The sequence below is a fragment of the Rana temporaria genome, chromosome 8 (genome assembly GCF_905171775.1).
Source record: "Rana temporaria chromosome 8, aRanTem1.1, whole genome shotgun sequence".
Classification (NCBI taxonomy): Eukaryota; Metazoa; Chordata; class Amphibia; order Anura; family Ranidae; genus Rana; species Rana temporaria.
The window spans coordinates 91,793,011-91,807,182 of NC_053496.1; the positions used below are offsets into that span (position 1 = coordinate 91,793,011).

General features: G+C 42.0%; 1 protein-coding gene across 4 annotated transcripts in view; it reads right to left on the reverse strand.

Moving 5' to 3' along the window:
• LOC120947175 (E3 ubiquitin-protein ligase MARCHF8-like) overlaps nucleotides 1-14,172 on the reverse strand; it is a 315,449-nt gene that overhangs the window by 16,922 nt on the left and 284,355 nt on the right. For all 4 annotated transcript variants that reach the window (XM_040362271.1, XM_040362272.1, XM_040362274.1 and 1 more), the window contains 2 exons: nucleotides 2,606-2,685; nucleotides 1,556-2,383 (listed from right to left, as the gene is read on the reverse strand). In XM_040362271.1, the coding sequence (XP_040218205.1) occupies nucleotides 1,556-2,383; nucleotides 2,606-2,685 (908 nt within the window). The remainder of the gene's footprint in view (nucleotides 1-1,555; nucleotides 2,384-2,605; nucleotides 2,686-14,172) is intronic.

Sequence of the window (14,172 nt, forward strand, 5' to 3'; positions counted from 1 at the left end):
AACCCTAAAGAAAACAGGTTGCAGCACATTGCTAAATATCTTTCTAAATGCTACATAGATGCAGTCCCAAAAAAAGAGGCCAAACATTTGACAGCTGCTTCCCTCTACCTGCATGATCAGAGCAGACTAAAAGATGTCCTCCCAACTAAGAGCAACATTTCAGCTAATGTGTTGGCTACTACTGAATTTCACCAACAAGTAGTCAAGCAGGAATTGCTTGGAAATTTTTAGAATCCGGAAAAATGTCAACATGGAAAAGTAAAGAAGGGGAGAAACGAGGAGTCCAATTTAAATTTAGCAAGAAAAGATCCTTTATAAACCAAAATGAACTACTATCAACCATATGTAAAATAAAACTATGATCTTGATGCACTTTTAAGCAATGCAGTGTGGGCATTGCCAATAAAAGGCTATGATATTTTTGGGATTTAAAGAGCAACTGTACTTTTAAAACACATTTTTTTAGCTTAAAATATCAAGCAACTTTACAAATATAACCTTCAACCTTTCCCTGTGCTTTGTGAGCTGTCATCAACGCCCAGACCATGTTTTTATTTAACCCGCCCATGCCTGCACCATACTACAAATAAAGAGGGAGACCATGAAAAGCATATGCTCTACATACAATATATAATTCCAAGGGCATTAATAATACTGTAATTTGTATGCTACAATGCAGTTATAAATTCAGAGGAGACCAAAAACACCTCAAAGCAGTCAGCCCAGATGTAAGTTTAACTAAGCCCTGCTATTTATCTATCACATGTGATTCTAAATAGCCAATTGTGGAACGCAGAATGCGCGCCTGTCCTGGTCTAGGGAACAATGCGCTTTTCACAGTAGCGTAACCTATGCATGGACTGGCTGCTTCTAGCAGTTTTTGGTCTCAAATGACAACAGCATAAAAATCATCATTGGTGGCTCATAGCAGAAAATACAAATAATTAGAGATATATGTGGAGCAAATGTTTCCCTGTCCTCACTCCTTGTTTGTAGTCACCCTACAGACAGAGACTACCTAGATCAGAGGTCCCCAAACTGACACCAATGATGGCACAATTCTTTCTATTGATACCAACAATGGAGCCTTCTTCCCCCCATTATAACCAATGATGGGGCACTGTTATTGCTTACTGATGCCGAGACATTGTCTACTCTCACTGGCCACAGTCCGGCCCCCGTAAAGCCTGAACGAAAGTAAACTGGCCCTTTGGTTAGGAAGTTTGGAGACCCCTGACCTAGATGTTTACAGTAACCTGGGCCAGTGATGACTGCTCTTAAAGAATAGGGGGGAAAAAAGACAGAAGTAATAGGCTGTGCTTGGACACATAAGAAAATCCAATTTGTTTTTTAAAATACAATTCTCCAAACTATATAAAAAATGGGACAGACAAAGCTATGATACTAAGAACAAAAAAAGGAAATGTAGCTATGGTAGTGCATGTTAGCCAACATTCAGCAATCTATTCCCATCTGATGCCAATGATTCAGTATGACTTTGTTTGGGACTGCATCTTGGATAAGAAAGTGGAGAGTGGCTCCTCTGTAAACCGACCTGCATAAATCCCCAGATGCCGACACAGGGGAAGCGGGGGGAAGCTTTTTGGAGGGGGAAGGACATTCAAGGTCGCTGTCCTCAACTGAACACAGCGGAGCTCTTGATTCATGTGGATCTTCTTTGACTCCGACATTGTCCTCAAACACGTCATCATCCCCCATATCGTCAGAATAAAAGTCGGTGCTTCCCAGAAGCATACTAGAGGAAGTACCAGCATTGAGACTTCTAGAATAGGCATCCTGCTCTTGGAACATGTGCAAGCTATGAGCACTTGAGGTGGGGGAAAAGGAAAATAAGTAGTGTAACAAAGTTTTGCTTTTTGAGGATTCACTGTCTGCCTTATCGTCCATAAGAGGTATGCATACAGATCCAAGACTAGCATCCAAACTAGGAATTTGCAATGGATTAGATGAGAGGGAGTGACCACAAATGACATTAGAGCTGTTTAAAGCAACAGGGCTAGGAATATGTGTTCCTTTTTCTAGAAACTGAAATTTGTTCTTTGGAAAACGATGATCTTCCACAGACAGCAATTTCCCCTCTGAACTAGTTCTTTCCACAAAATCGCACTTCCTGGCTGAATCCACTGTTTTCTGGTCCACATTATTCAGCGATTTTGAGAATGGAAAGGCAGATTTGGCCTTACAAGGCTTGATGACGTTGCCACAGTTTCTTGTATTGGCAGGGTCCTTCGTGGAACCATCTTGACAAATTATTGTCACAGTGACCCCTGGTGAGCTAGAACTCTGGAATTTGGGGTTTTTCAACACAACAGCAGACTGCACTGGACTTTGATGACAACATTCAGAAAATACAGCACTGGAACTGCATGCAGAACAGTGAAAAAAGCATAGAAAGTAAAAAACGAAATGGCAAGAGAAGATCATTGTGTTAAAACATGACAGAAAAACACAGAGACAACATGGTATGGAACAGGATGGACAACACAACTAACTCTACCCAAAGTGGTATTTTTTACACACAGTTTAAACTCAATTTCCTACTTTTTTTTTTAAGAGAATACAAATAACTACTAAGCATTAGTACCTGCAAATATCTTGACTTGAGGGAGTCACTGATGTCCGATGAAAGCTAGTTGGTGCGGTAACTGAAGTTGGGCTTCCTGCCTGAAAAATTGTAAAGAAACAAATAAAAAACAGGATTTTTTTATTCTCTGCATTAAATAAAGCCTTATATAAAAAGTGGTATAAAGGCAAATAGATTTTTCTAGAGCAGGGATCAGCAACCCTTTTCCACTTAAGGGTCGGATTCACTGTATGTGAATGCATGGAGGGCTGCATTCACCTGCTAATAAATTAAGATAATATCCTAACATAGTAATAACAGTACAAGTTTACCTCACTTTAAGGAGCTTCACTAATACAAAGCCAGTTCACCCTGAGGGAGCGTGTGGCTGGGAATTTGGATTTTACTGTCCCCTTCCCTATCCTGGCACCCAAGGGTGGCTGACACCAGCCCTGCCAGCCAGCATGGTCTGGAGATAGGGTCCCCATCCCTAGGGGTGATGGGTTCCCTGTCCCCAGGGGTGAGAAGGGGTTCCCTGTCCCCAGGGATGAGAAGGGGTTCCCTGTCCCCAGATAAGAAGGGGTCCTTGTCCCCAGGTGAGGTGGTGATGGGGTCCCTAATAGGGTCCCCCTATTGCAGTGTCCTCTGTCCCCCTTCACATCACTCCCATAGTGTCCTCTGCCCCCTCCCCCCATAGCAAGTTTGCTGTGCGTGTTCTCTGTCCCCTGCACTCCCCCCACTGTAGTGTCCTCTGTACCCCTCTAGTGTCCTCTGTCCCCTGCACCACCCCCCCAACTGTAGTGTTCTCTGTACCCCCATAGTGTCCTCTGCCCCATCCACCCACACACTGTGTAGGTAGAAATCTCCTACCTTACACAGGTGTGCGAGCGAGCAGAGATTGGTATCACAGAGCCGTATGGGGACAGGAACCGCTGGAGTTAACTTTTCACATTAACAGGCTAGTGATTGATTGCTGGGCAAATAATCACCTGCTGTGAAATGAAAAAAGTTAACTCCAGCAGTTACATAGTTGGTGAGGTTGAAAAAAGACACAAGTCCATCAAGTCCCTTCCCCATCCAGCTCTGTGAATTAATCATGGGCATTGATGGGCCGGACGTCTAGTGGGGGCGGACCGCGGGTTGCCGACCCTGCTCTAGAGCTTAGTAAATGAGCAGAAGCTCTGCTAACTTTTATAATCCAATCATGTGCAAGCAATCACTGTGCAGGGACTGCCCTGTCAGATCTCCGCTCTCCTTTATGGGGGGATCGGATGATAATGGACCATCTGTCCGCGTTCACCTGATCCGCTCTGCAGACAGATGGAAAAATAGGATTTTTCCCCGTCTGCAGAATCGGAGCATAGCGGACACCGATGAGATTGGGTGTCAGCGGATGTTCATCCGCTGACACCCGCTATCCCATAGGGATACATGTATGTCCCTTTTTCATCCGTAAACGGATGGATGAAAAAACAGACATACGGTCCGCATGTGTGAAAGGGGCCATAGAAGGCGATTCTTAGTGGCTGCTTTGGCTTCTACACTTTATGCTGAACACTGTTGTACTGACTGACCTTGCAGATATTTTGACTGTCTCAGGTTGGGGCTCTAACTGTCCTAATCCACAGAGAGAGAGAGAGAGAAAAAAAGGGGGTTCACAAGTGCACAGACTATGCTTGGTATCAATAAACATCCATGTTTCATTATCTTAGTACCAGCATACAGCATTAAGAAGGTAAACAGGTTCTGTGGACAAGAGATAAACCTGGTGGAGAAAGAACAGAGAAACGAGAAAGTTTCCATTTCTCCTAGCACAGCTCTCAAAGAATGTCAACAGAAGTTTAGAACCGACAAGATTTTGCTTTTTTTTCTAATCGAGCTATTAATTCAGCTTTAAGATCTCTTTTTCGCTTTATTAAAATGATGCGGTCGTGCACTGGCTTTATTTCAACATCCAAATAAAGAAAAGGTTTTCTGCATGCTGACTTAATAAAAGAGCAGCTTCCTAGTACATCAGATATCCAATGACAACTCCATGTTCAAAACAATGGATCTGCTCCCCAAAAAAAAGACAAAATTGATTTTAAGTAAAATATGCTTTTGTGAAAATTTGATTATAAAACAGCCAGTGAACCCAATAATAATTTGTAGGTACGGGTCAGATCTAGGAAGACATCATTTATCAAGGAACTCCAATACAGAAACCTGGTCACGGTAGTCTTCGAGAAAAAAAAAAAGGCTGCGATGTTCAGTCCAACAATAACTGCCCACAACTTAAATATAACCTTTGTGTGGATTTAGCATTTGAACAGGATTTGACACTTTTCAGTTATCTTGCTGATCAGCTTGTTTGGTTCATTTTTTTAAATTTGCCTACATAAAATGTTATTTCCAGAGGCAGCCCTTTCCACAAAAAAAAAAGCTTGATTGACCATCCACTCAATGTTTGGTCTACAGTAGTAATTGTACATGATCCCTTCTCTGAACATTGTTTTATAGACATGTGCATTCGTTTTCGTCCGAATGCATTTTCGAACGAAAACTGAAAGATCCGACAAACAAATGCTTTTTTTTCATTTTAGTTGCAGTCGATTGTGCCTAACCTTAACTCTTTTAGTCCAATATTATTCTACATAAAGAGAAAAGATTCGACATTATAGAGACATGAAGAAGATTCGACATAGAGAGAAAAGATTTGACATAGAGAGAAAAGATTCGACATAGAGAGACATAAATATTCGACATATAGAGACAGTTTCGTTGCTCCGTCTAATCTTTTTTATTTTTTTAAGATTCTGTCGAATCTTTTTTTTTTTTCTTAGAACATTCGATAGACACCATAAGCCTTCAAGGACAGATTTAACCTTAATTAATTTGGATTTTCGGACGAATGCATTTTTTTAACAAAAAACGAAATAAATAAAAACGAATTTCGGGAGTAACTAAATAAATTTATTTTTCGGACGAAAACGAAATTACGAAACAAAATATTTCAGTGTGCACATGTCTATTGTTTTACACAAATTTTCCTTCTGACGACCTTCATCCATCCTAGCTAGGCCACCTTCCTCACTCCCCTACTGTATGTTGCTTTATTTAGGGAGTTACCGTTAGCAGCTAAACTTAGGGTGACTAAAATGAAATTTGATATAGTCAAGGTATATAAAAGAATGTACTAAAATGAACACCAAAGGCCAGACCTTTACACGAGTCAAGCCAACTAGTCTATGGAGAGAGGAAGCTCTGTAAACAGCCACCTCTGGCAATTGTAAAATGTTCTAACTAGTAACAAGCTGACTGATGAATAATTTACAGCACAAGAAAAAAAAAAGAAATACTGTAATATTGTCTCTTTCATAATGGAGACAGAATTCCTGCAAAAAGATATCATAAAAAATGCATTATATCTGATAATTCTTTTTTTCTTCCGATAGAGCTAAAACTCCGTTGCTCGCAGCATTTGTGACTTATCGCTATGTAGCACACAAAAGATATGAACTTGTTCAGTAAATCAGCATGTTTACTCGACTCTCTGTCAAAGCCAAACCCAGACAGGGATTCACGGCTTCTTTTAATGTTAAGAGACAAGCAAATCGAGCAAGCAGAGTGACTCAGGACTGTATGTTAATGGGTTGTCATGGCAACGTATGATTTTAGTGAGGGCGGGAGCATGCAGCTATTTTTTTTCCCCCTTTTTGACGGCTTCAGTTCTACCAACTGATGATTTTCTCCAGCATTTGCCAATATTGAATGTGTTTTTTAAAATGTCAAAAAATGTTGGTTGCCATGCAAAAGATCACACTGCTCTTTTGTTACTTCATAGAACATTGTGTTCAAAATATATTTAAATAAAAAAAAGGGTACTGTGTTATTTCAAGTACAATAAAGCTTTGTTTTGATCAATTTGCCAATGTTAATCTGGACCTTTTTTAGCATGTCCGATCTGAAGTTGCATATGTATGTAGATGTAGCCGATAGGGCTCTAGACATAAACATCATCCTAATTACAAAATTCAGTTGTGAAAGGCGTTGAAAGCATAACTGTGCCTAACCCAAACTGAATGACTGCAAGGCTATAAAGAGTGCTAGGGGTTTGAAGTAATCATCTTTATTCCACCTTAAGTCAAATGTGTTTTCACTGTAATATACTATGGGCCATTTACATATTCGACGTGGAAATCAACGGAAGCGCCACCTAGCGGCCAGCGTAAATATGCACCCCAAGATACGATGGCGTAGGAGACTTACGCCGCTCGTATCTTGGCCAAATCTATGTGTAACTGATTCTATGAATCAGGCGCATAGATACGATGGCGGCCATTCGGACTTACGACGTCGTATCTGGAGATACACTGTCGTAAGTCTTTGTGAATCTGGGCCTTAGTGCTAGTTCATACCTTTGTGGTTTAGGTGTGGTGCTTTGTATGCCATTCAATTGTATTGCACTGCATTACTATAGAACTCCATGTAACATGTGTTTTGAAATAACCAAAGATGCTGAAAGTAGGATATTTTGTTTAGCACAACATTAGTACAGTAGTGTGAATGGCCTTAAAAGCAAACCTATGCTTTGCTCATTCAGGTTTGCGTTAATCCCCTCCACCCCCTGGTCCCAAGCAGCTAATCCTTATACTTGGCCTTTGCTTCCCTGCTATTCAATTCAGTGCCAGGAAGTTAAGGAAATACCCAGCACTTCCAGACATGGAGGAGCATGTGACAATTGGCACTGTCACACAAAGAGTTATAGTAGCCCTGTGCGGGCCACAACTCTGGCAGTTCATGGATTACACAAGGTTTTAATTTCAATACTGGCATCTAAATGAAGCACCAGGGTTGAGGTAAGGAGTGGTGGCTGGTGCTCAATTTTCTTGGGGGGCCAACCAACCCACCCCCACAGCGTTCGCTCGCCGCTCCCCCCCGTCGCTCGATCGCCGCATTGCTAGCCAGTCACCTGCCAGCCCCGCACTAACACCATCCAGGTTGTGGCTTCAGCGGCTTCCCCCCCTGCATCTCACAGTGGCCGATTCTCCTCCCGGCCAATCAGGACTTAGGACTCACGACCAATCAGATCTCAGGACCCGCATCCTGATTGGTCGGGAGGAGAAACAGGAAGACATTAGCAAATATTATTTTGCCAATGTCACACAACTGGATGGGCTCACCCTTTTTGAAGCCAATTGGAGCCGCTCTAATCATGTGCTTGGACAAAAAATAAAAAACCCTATTGGAATTCATGCATACGGCGCCCTGAATGTAGATAAGGGGACGGGCACATGGATTAGGGGGCAACGCCGCTGCACCTTGCATGAGCAGCTGCCACTGGAGGCAAATATGTGTATGCATCTGTGGAGGGCTGCAATAAAGTCAACCAGATGCTTTGCCAAACAGGTGCAAAGCACAGATTCAGTTTAAAACTAAATAAGAGCCAGGCATTATTAAATTACGTTTTTAATTTTTTAAATGAAGCTGGCAACATTTTCTTTTATATATAAATTTAAGATTTGTTTTTGCTCCGGTGTATGTTTCAGCATATTATGGGAAACATTTTAGAAACAAAAGGACTTCATTAGAAGCCGCTATGCATGCAAAATAAATGTATTCATGTATATAGTGCTTCACTATGCTAATGCTGCAGCGTACTAAATGATATCACTCTGAGTTATGTCAACTGTATACTCATTTTATCCCAAATATTTCGTAAAGCTTGTTAGCTGCCTAGATAATAGAGTAGTGGACCCCTCTCTGCTGCTGGCTTCTTAGCAGCATATATACCCTTGCCTCCTGCAAGCAATATGCATAGTACAGGGACCTACAACAGCCAATCAGATATTCTATTCTCATATAGTAAAAAGTAATATCTGATTGACAGGGGTCTCCATGAAAATTATGGAGCACGAGAGTGGGAGCGGGACTGTTTAAGGCCAGACTTACTGCACATCATGCATGCTCCTTGCCATGCTGAATTCTGAAATCTTAGTATTCAATGCATTTTCAATTTTCCAGTTTGGCACGCAAACATAAATTTGTGTTTACAATAAGTATTATTTTTCATCTGAACTATTTTATAGTGGGGTTGATGTTTCTAAAGCAAGAATTGTATGGAAGATCCAAAATGTTATGTCAATGTTATGTCTGTTTTATTGCTCATTATAACTGTAATTTTATCTCTGGTAGTTCTCTTCTCACGGGAGAAGATAAGTGCTCAAGAATCTGTGATTTTTATTAGACAGGACACAGCTGCAAACAAGGAAGGGAAGAGTGGCCATCTTCCACTGCAGCCACGGGCAGGCCTTTACTTTACTGCATTAGTAAATACATTCAATATGACAAACAGCTCCAGCCGATATGTAATGACATATTGAGGTCTGAGCATTCAATACTTCACAGTGCTTTTCTTCCATCTCTATTTGTCTGTAAAAGGATGCACTCATGTCTAAAGCTGAATTTTCTTAAAGAGGTTCTTTACATTCTTGTCACAGTATAAAGCCTTTACACATGTATTTTGCTGTGTTGTGCCACACAAAAGCCTTAATAGCTGTATATTTTCTTTGAATGCTAAATTTGCCTCACCCTTTCAGCACTCTTGATTAAAGATAATTGGTACTGTGACATTTGTCCTGCCGAGATTCGAAAGTGGCAGCAGAAATAGCAGATACTTACATAATTACTGACCACCACAGGGCTCCCCTAGTGGCTGGAATGGAGGAAAATCATTAACAGAAACCACTGCTACGCTGGTCAGCCAAGCCTTCCATCTAGAGCTCTTAGTAATAAAGCCAGCATCAGCTGATGTCCATAGGTGCTACGTTTCTGGCAAGCATGGACACCTCAGAAACACCTTTTCCGAGCAGAAAAGGCCAACATTGCCAGGGCAGCCAGACAGCAGCCTGTGGTTTTTTTTACCTGTGAAAGAGCAAGGGGCAACAATAACAACCTATAGATTGTTATCATAGGCCAGCAAATGGTTACGGTCTTCCAAGACACCATTTCAGAAGTGGCACTAGTTTGCCATAAGCTGGTAGACAAAAAGATGATCCTAGAGAAGTTTCCTACTCTTATTGGAGTTGGGGGCACACAGTACTTTCCACCTCTGTCTAGTTGAATTTCCGATCCTTAAATCAGAAGTCATGGCACTCTCAGGTTTCTGCTCCCAGCATATACTCTTGTGGGTGAGACTGGCTCCCCTAGCTTTGTTCACCACCCCCTTGCACTGTCCATCTCCCTCTCCTGTTCCTTTCTCTCCCCTCACTCTCTTTTTCTCTCCCTCATGGTTTTATTTCTCCCTTGGACTTCTCTCTACCTTTTTTGCCCTCTATTTCTGCCCCCTGCTCACACCAAGTGCTCACCACGAGTTGCGTAAAGCTGCGGACATGCTGCAAGCTTCCGCAACACAATGGACACCATCTCATGTGACCGCCAATCACCACATTGCAGCTCTGCTGCTGTATGTATGATTAAATGAAATGTCATCTGTGACATTTCATCAAAGAAAAAAAGAAAAGGTAAACAGAGACTTGTGTTGTAATAGAGCAAGGCACTGCCAGTATACAATGGACACCAGTCTGCATGATAAAATAGCCTTGTTCCTCTAAGTGATTCGTTAGTAGTCCCACTGGGGGATTTGGAAAGAGGCATCCTTTAAAGTGGAGGAAACAGGACTAGGCAAGCGCTTTCCCTGACTAGGAGATGTTGCTGGGGCTTGTGCACCTCCCAACATAGAACCTAAAATGAAGGCCTATTTGAGCTCTTTATTGCCAAGCACTTTCACTCAGGTTCACAACAGGTGGAATAGAAGGGAGATAACAGGAGGAATTTTCCTATAACTCCACGCTGCTTAAGCTGCGCATGAAACTAAACTGCCTTGCTTGCAAAAAAAGAGTAGGGGTTGAAATTTCCATATGTCCCTAAAGACCTTTTTGATGAACTAGAGAAATGTCGCCAAGAAATATATGACAAGGGCATATGGGAGTACCAAAGGAAACTGTCATCTTCAAATGAGTAATCCTACGAGTCAAACTCCAGGACTGTTTCTGAGATTTCAGCTTTGGGAGAAATATCTTGCAAAACAAGATATTTATAGTGAGACTATCGGGATCAAACAGAGTTCTTGAAATTTTGAGGAGATGAACGAAACGTAGTTTATTTATCACGATCACAAATAATATGCTTAGCCAGACTAGACAGTAAAGGATCCTCATAGAAACGAATAGGTAGTTATTAGCTACATTAAAGTGAGTGTAAAGGCATTTAAAAAATAAAAAGAGCTTTGTACTTATCTGCTCTCTGCAATGGTAGTGGCTGCTTTTAGAGTATCCATTGTGGTCCCCTGCCAGCACTCTCTGCTCTGCCTCTTCTGCGTGTGCCACCATAGTAACCACTTGCTATGGGGGCACACATGCAGACATATTCCTGAGCTAGGCTGTGTGCATCTATAGGGCGCCACCCCCTGCTCCCTTCTCACCGATGGCTCCTACTGCTCTCAGCAAAGCTTGTGGGACCAGGAAGAGGGGAGAGAAGACCTACCAGCCGGGCATAGCGCTGGCTCAATAGAGGTCTCAGATAAGTGTTAGGCGGGGGGCGGTAACAGGCAATGGATGTTTTTTTTACCCTAATACAGACAATGCATTAAGGTAATAATCCTTTAGTGTTAGGATTCACTTTAATGCTCTTTATACTGGTTCTGAAAAAGTATGTAAAACACTATTGATCTATGTTGCTGAAGTGTTGGTTGTCCTTTTTAGAAGGGAGAGAACCTTCTTTTTATACTGGAGTCTTTACATTCACTGCTGCCTCGACACTAATTGAAAAAGGAAAAGCTCTCCCATTGGGAAATGCGGTACCAGGAATCAGGGAAAGGAGTTTGGAAAAATATGTGACATTTGACACATTAGACATTAGAGTTCTAGCACTAGCTATTAATTTACGATTTTTGTTAAGGTGCTTATTGTTCATTTGTTTACGAGACACTCTCTCTGTGTTGGTCAAGGATTAGCACAAGGACATGCTGCGTTCAACCTAGGGGTCCTATAGTACATTCATCCTCATAATGACAACCAATGTATTTTCACTTATAAGGAAAGATTTTCTGAGTGGGGAGGAAGAGTGGTTGGAAAACACCTAACTTTAAACCATTGGAGTCTGATAACTGTCAGAAGGGAACCAGGCAGAGGTAAAGGCATGAATTATGTTATACTACTCTGTGTGAAATTAGAACTGCACATCTAAGTGTGCCAGAGTTTGGGCATCTCCTGGGGTAGCATCAGTAGTGTATTTAGGTTTTGTGCTGCCCTAGGCCTGACTAAACTTGTGCACCCCCCAATTTAAATATGACCCACCCCATCCTGTCAAGGCAACACCCCTTTCTGTTTAAGACCCACCCTGAAATTATCGAGTGGGGACACTAGTTCTGAGGGCTGGCAGGGGGGGGGGGGGGGAGGGTTCAATGGATTCCCTTGTAATAGCTTGTGTTACACTAACAGTGTAGTGCAAGACGGTGTGGACTCTTTCGGTGCTACCCCCATGCAAAGTGCTGCCCTTGGCCTGGGCCTTGTTGGCCTAGGCCAGGATACAGCGTTGGGTAGCATTGTACCTTTGACTGTGTTCCCTAGGAGTTTTGTCGGTATTTACACTGAAGAAAGACTGAAGTTGTTCAGACAGATAATGAAGGTGGGCTCACGATAGCTGAGATGAAAATTTGCATGAAAGTAGACAGTTTCAACATATGAGAGGACTTGCTATAATTGTCGTAAGGCTACAATTTACATTTAAACTAGCTTAAACATAACCTAAACACTTTGGGGTCTATTTAAAAAAAAAAAAAATCTTCATAGCCATTTATCCAGTGAATTTGCATGTACATTTGTTCTTTGTGAAATGGGCAAATACAAGTGTTCAGGCTAATTTCTCTTGTGGACAAATGAAAATAAAACATTATAGCCACTAGATGGAGCACAGAAGTATAGGAAATACAGTAAATACATCAACAAGAGATACAATGTAAATATTATAGAGAACGCAAGAGGTAATGCATTTTGTTTTCATAAATAGGCTCCTTTAGGTCTGTTTGATACTGGGCATACATTCAAAATTAACACTAAAGACTACACCTTCTCCAACATGTCATGTGCCTGCTGCCAACCAAATATTTAAAAAATGCATATCAGGTTCTGATGTAATTAAAGCAGGAAATATCTCCCCATCTGCCATTGTCGGGAAGACTTTTTCCCATGTTTGGTCATTCCACAGAGAAAAACTACCACTAAAATGGCCACGTCATGAACCGTGCTAAGTAAGAAAACTGAACACAGTTGAAATTTAGTATTCCATGTCTGTATAAAACTTCAGAGGCATTTAAAGTCAAGCAAGGTCAGTGAGCTTTTCAATGTCAAATTGAAATGTCAAAGTAAAGTAAAGTAAAAGTAAAGTAACCAGTTTCACTGCCTGAGTCTCATGCAAGCAGGTGTGCCATGGTGTTTATCAGTTTGATATACCGGTATGTCAGTTGGCCAAAGCATGCAAAAGTTATTTGACTAGCACTGGGCTTATTTTCTAGGCACACTGAAAATAGAAGTCAGAGGTTTGCAGCCATTGCTATGTATGAATCCAAGTAACAAAATTCCAGGTGCTCAGGGTGATTTTTATGCCATGTTAAGTAATTTTTGATCTAACTTGCTGACCCGATATGGGTTAAATGATCGCTACTAAACATTAATCAGTCAAGATTAATTCAATTGAAACGTCAAAGTAACCAGCTGCATTAGCTGCATGAGGCTTGTGTGAACAGGTGTCTGGATATTTATGCCTCGGTGTTGTTGATCAATTTGATATGTCAGTTTGTCACAGCATGCAAACGTCTATTTGACTAGCACAAAGCTTATTTCCTTGTTTCCCCTTAAAAGCAAAGTCAGAGGTTTGCAGCAACCCACTTTACAAAATGTAAGTAGGGTGACCACGTGTCCCGGATTGCCCGGGACAGTCCCGCATTTTGCAGGTCTGTCCCGGGCACCTTCATTCCAGGACAATACAGTGTCCCGGAATGAAACTGACACAGCCACCCCCCGGCGCAAATCTGACCCCCAAAAAAGGCCGCCACATCACTGCTTTACTCACTGACAGTACTTGCCCTGGCCAGTAATGCCTGGAGGAGCACAATCCCCGTCCCCTGCTTGTGATTGGAGAAATCATAAATCCTGCCACTTGTGTCCAATCACTGTGCTGTGATTCGTTACAGCACAAGCTGATTTTTTGAGAAGGGGGGGGTGGTAGTTTGGAAATGTGGTCACCCTAAATGTAAGGTGTTTAGGCATAGGGTGATGATCATGGGTGGCAAAATCATTTTAGACCTGACTTGTTGACCCTGTATGGCAGGGGTGCCCAAACTTTTGAAGAGCAAGGGCCACTTAAGCAACTTGGTAACCAGTCGTGGGCCACAATGAGCGGAGCGGGCGGATGACAGGTCACGGCTACTCTATAACCCCTCCGATCCGCCCTGATGAACGGTGGAAGGAGAAAAATTCCCTGCTGTTTTTCGGATCGGAGGTAGGCAGGCGTAAACAGACATCTGTCACTCAATAGAGGTGAATTGAGGG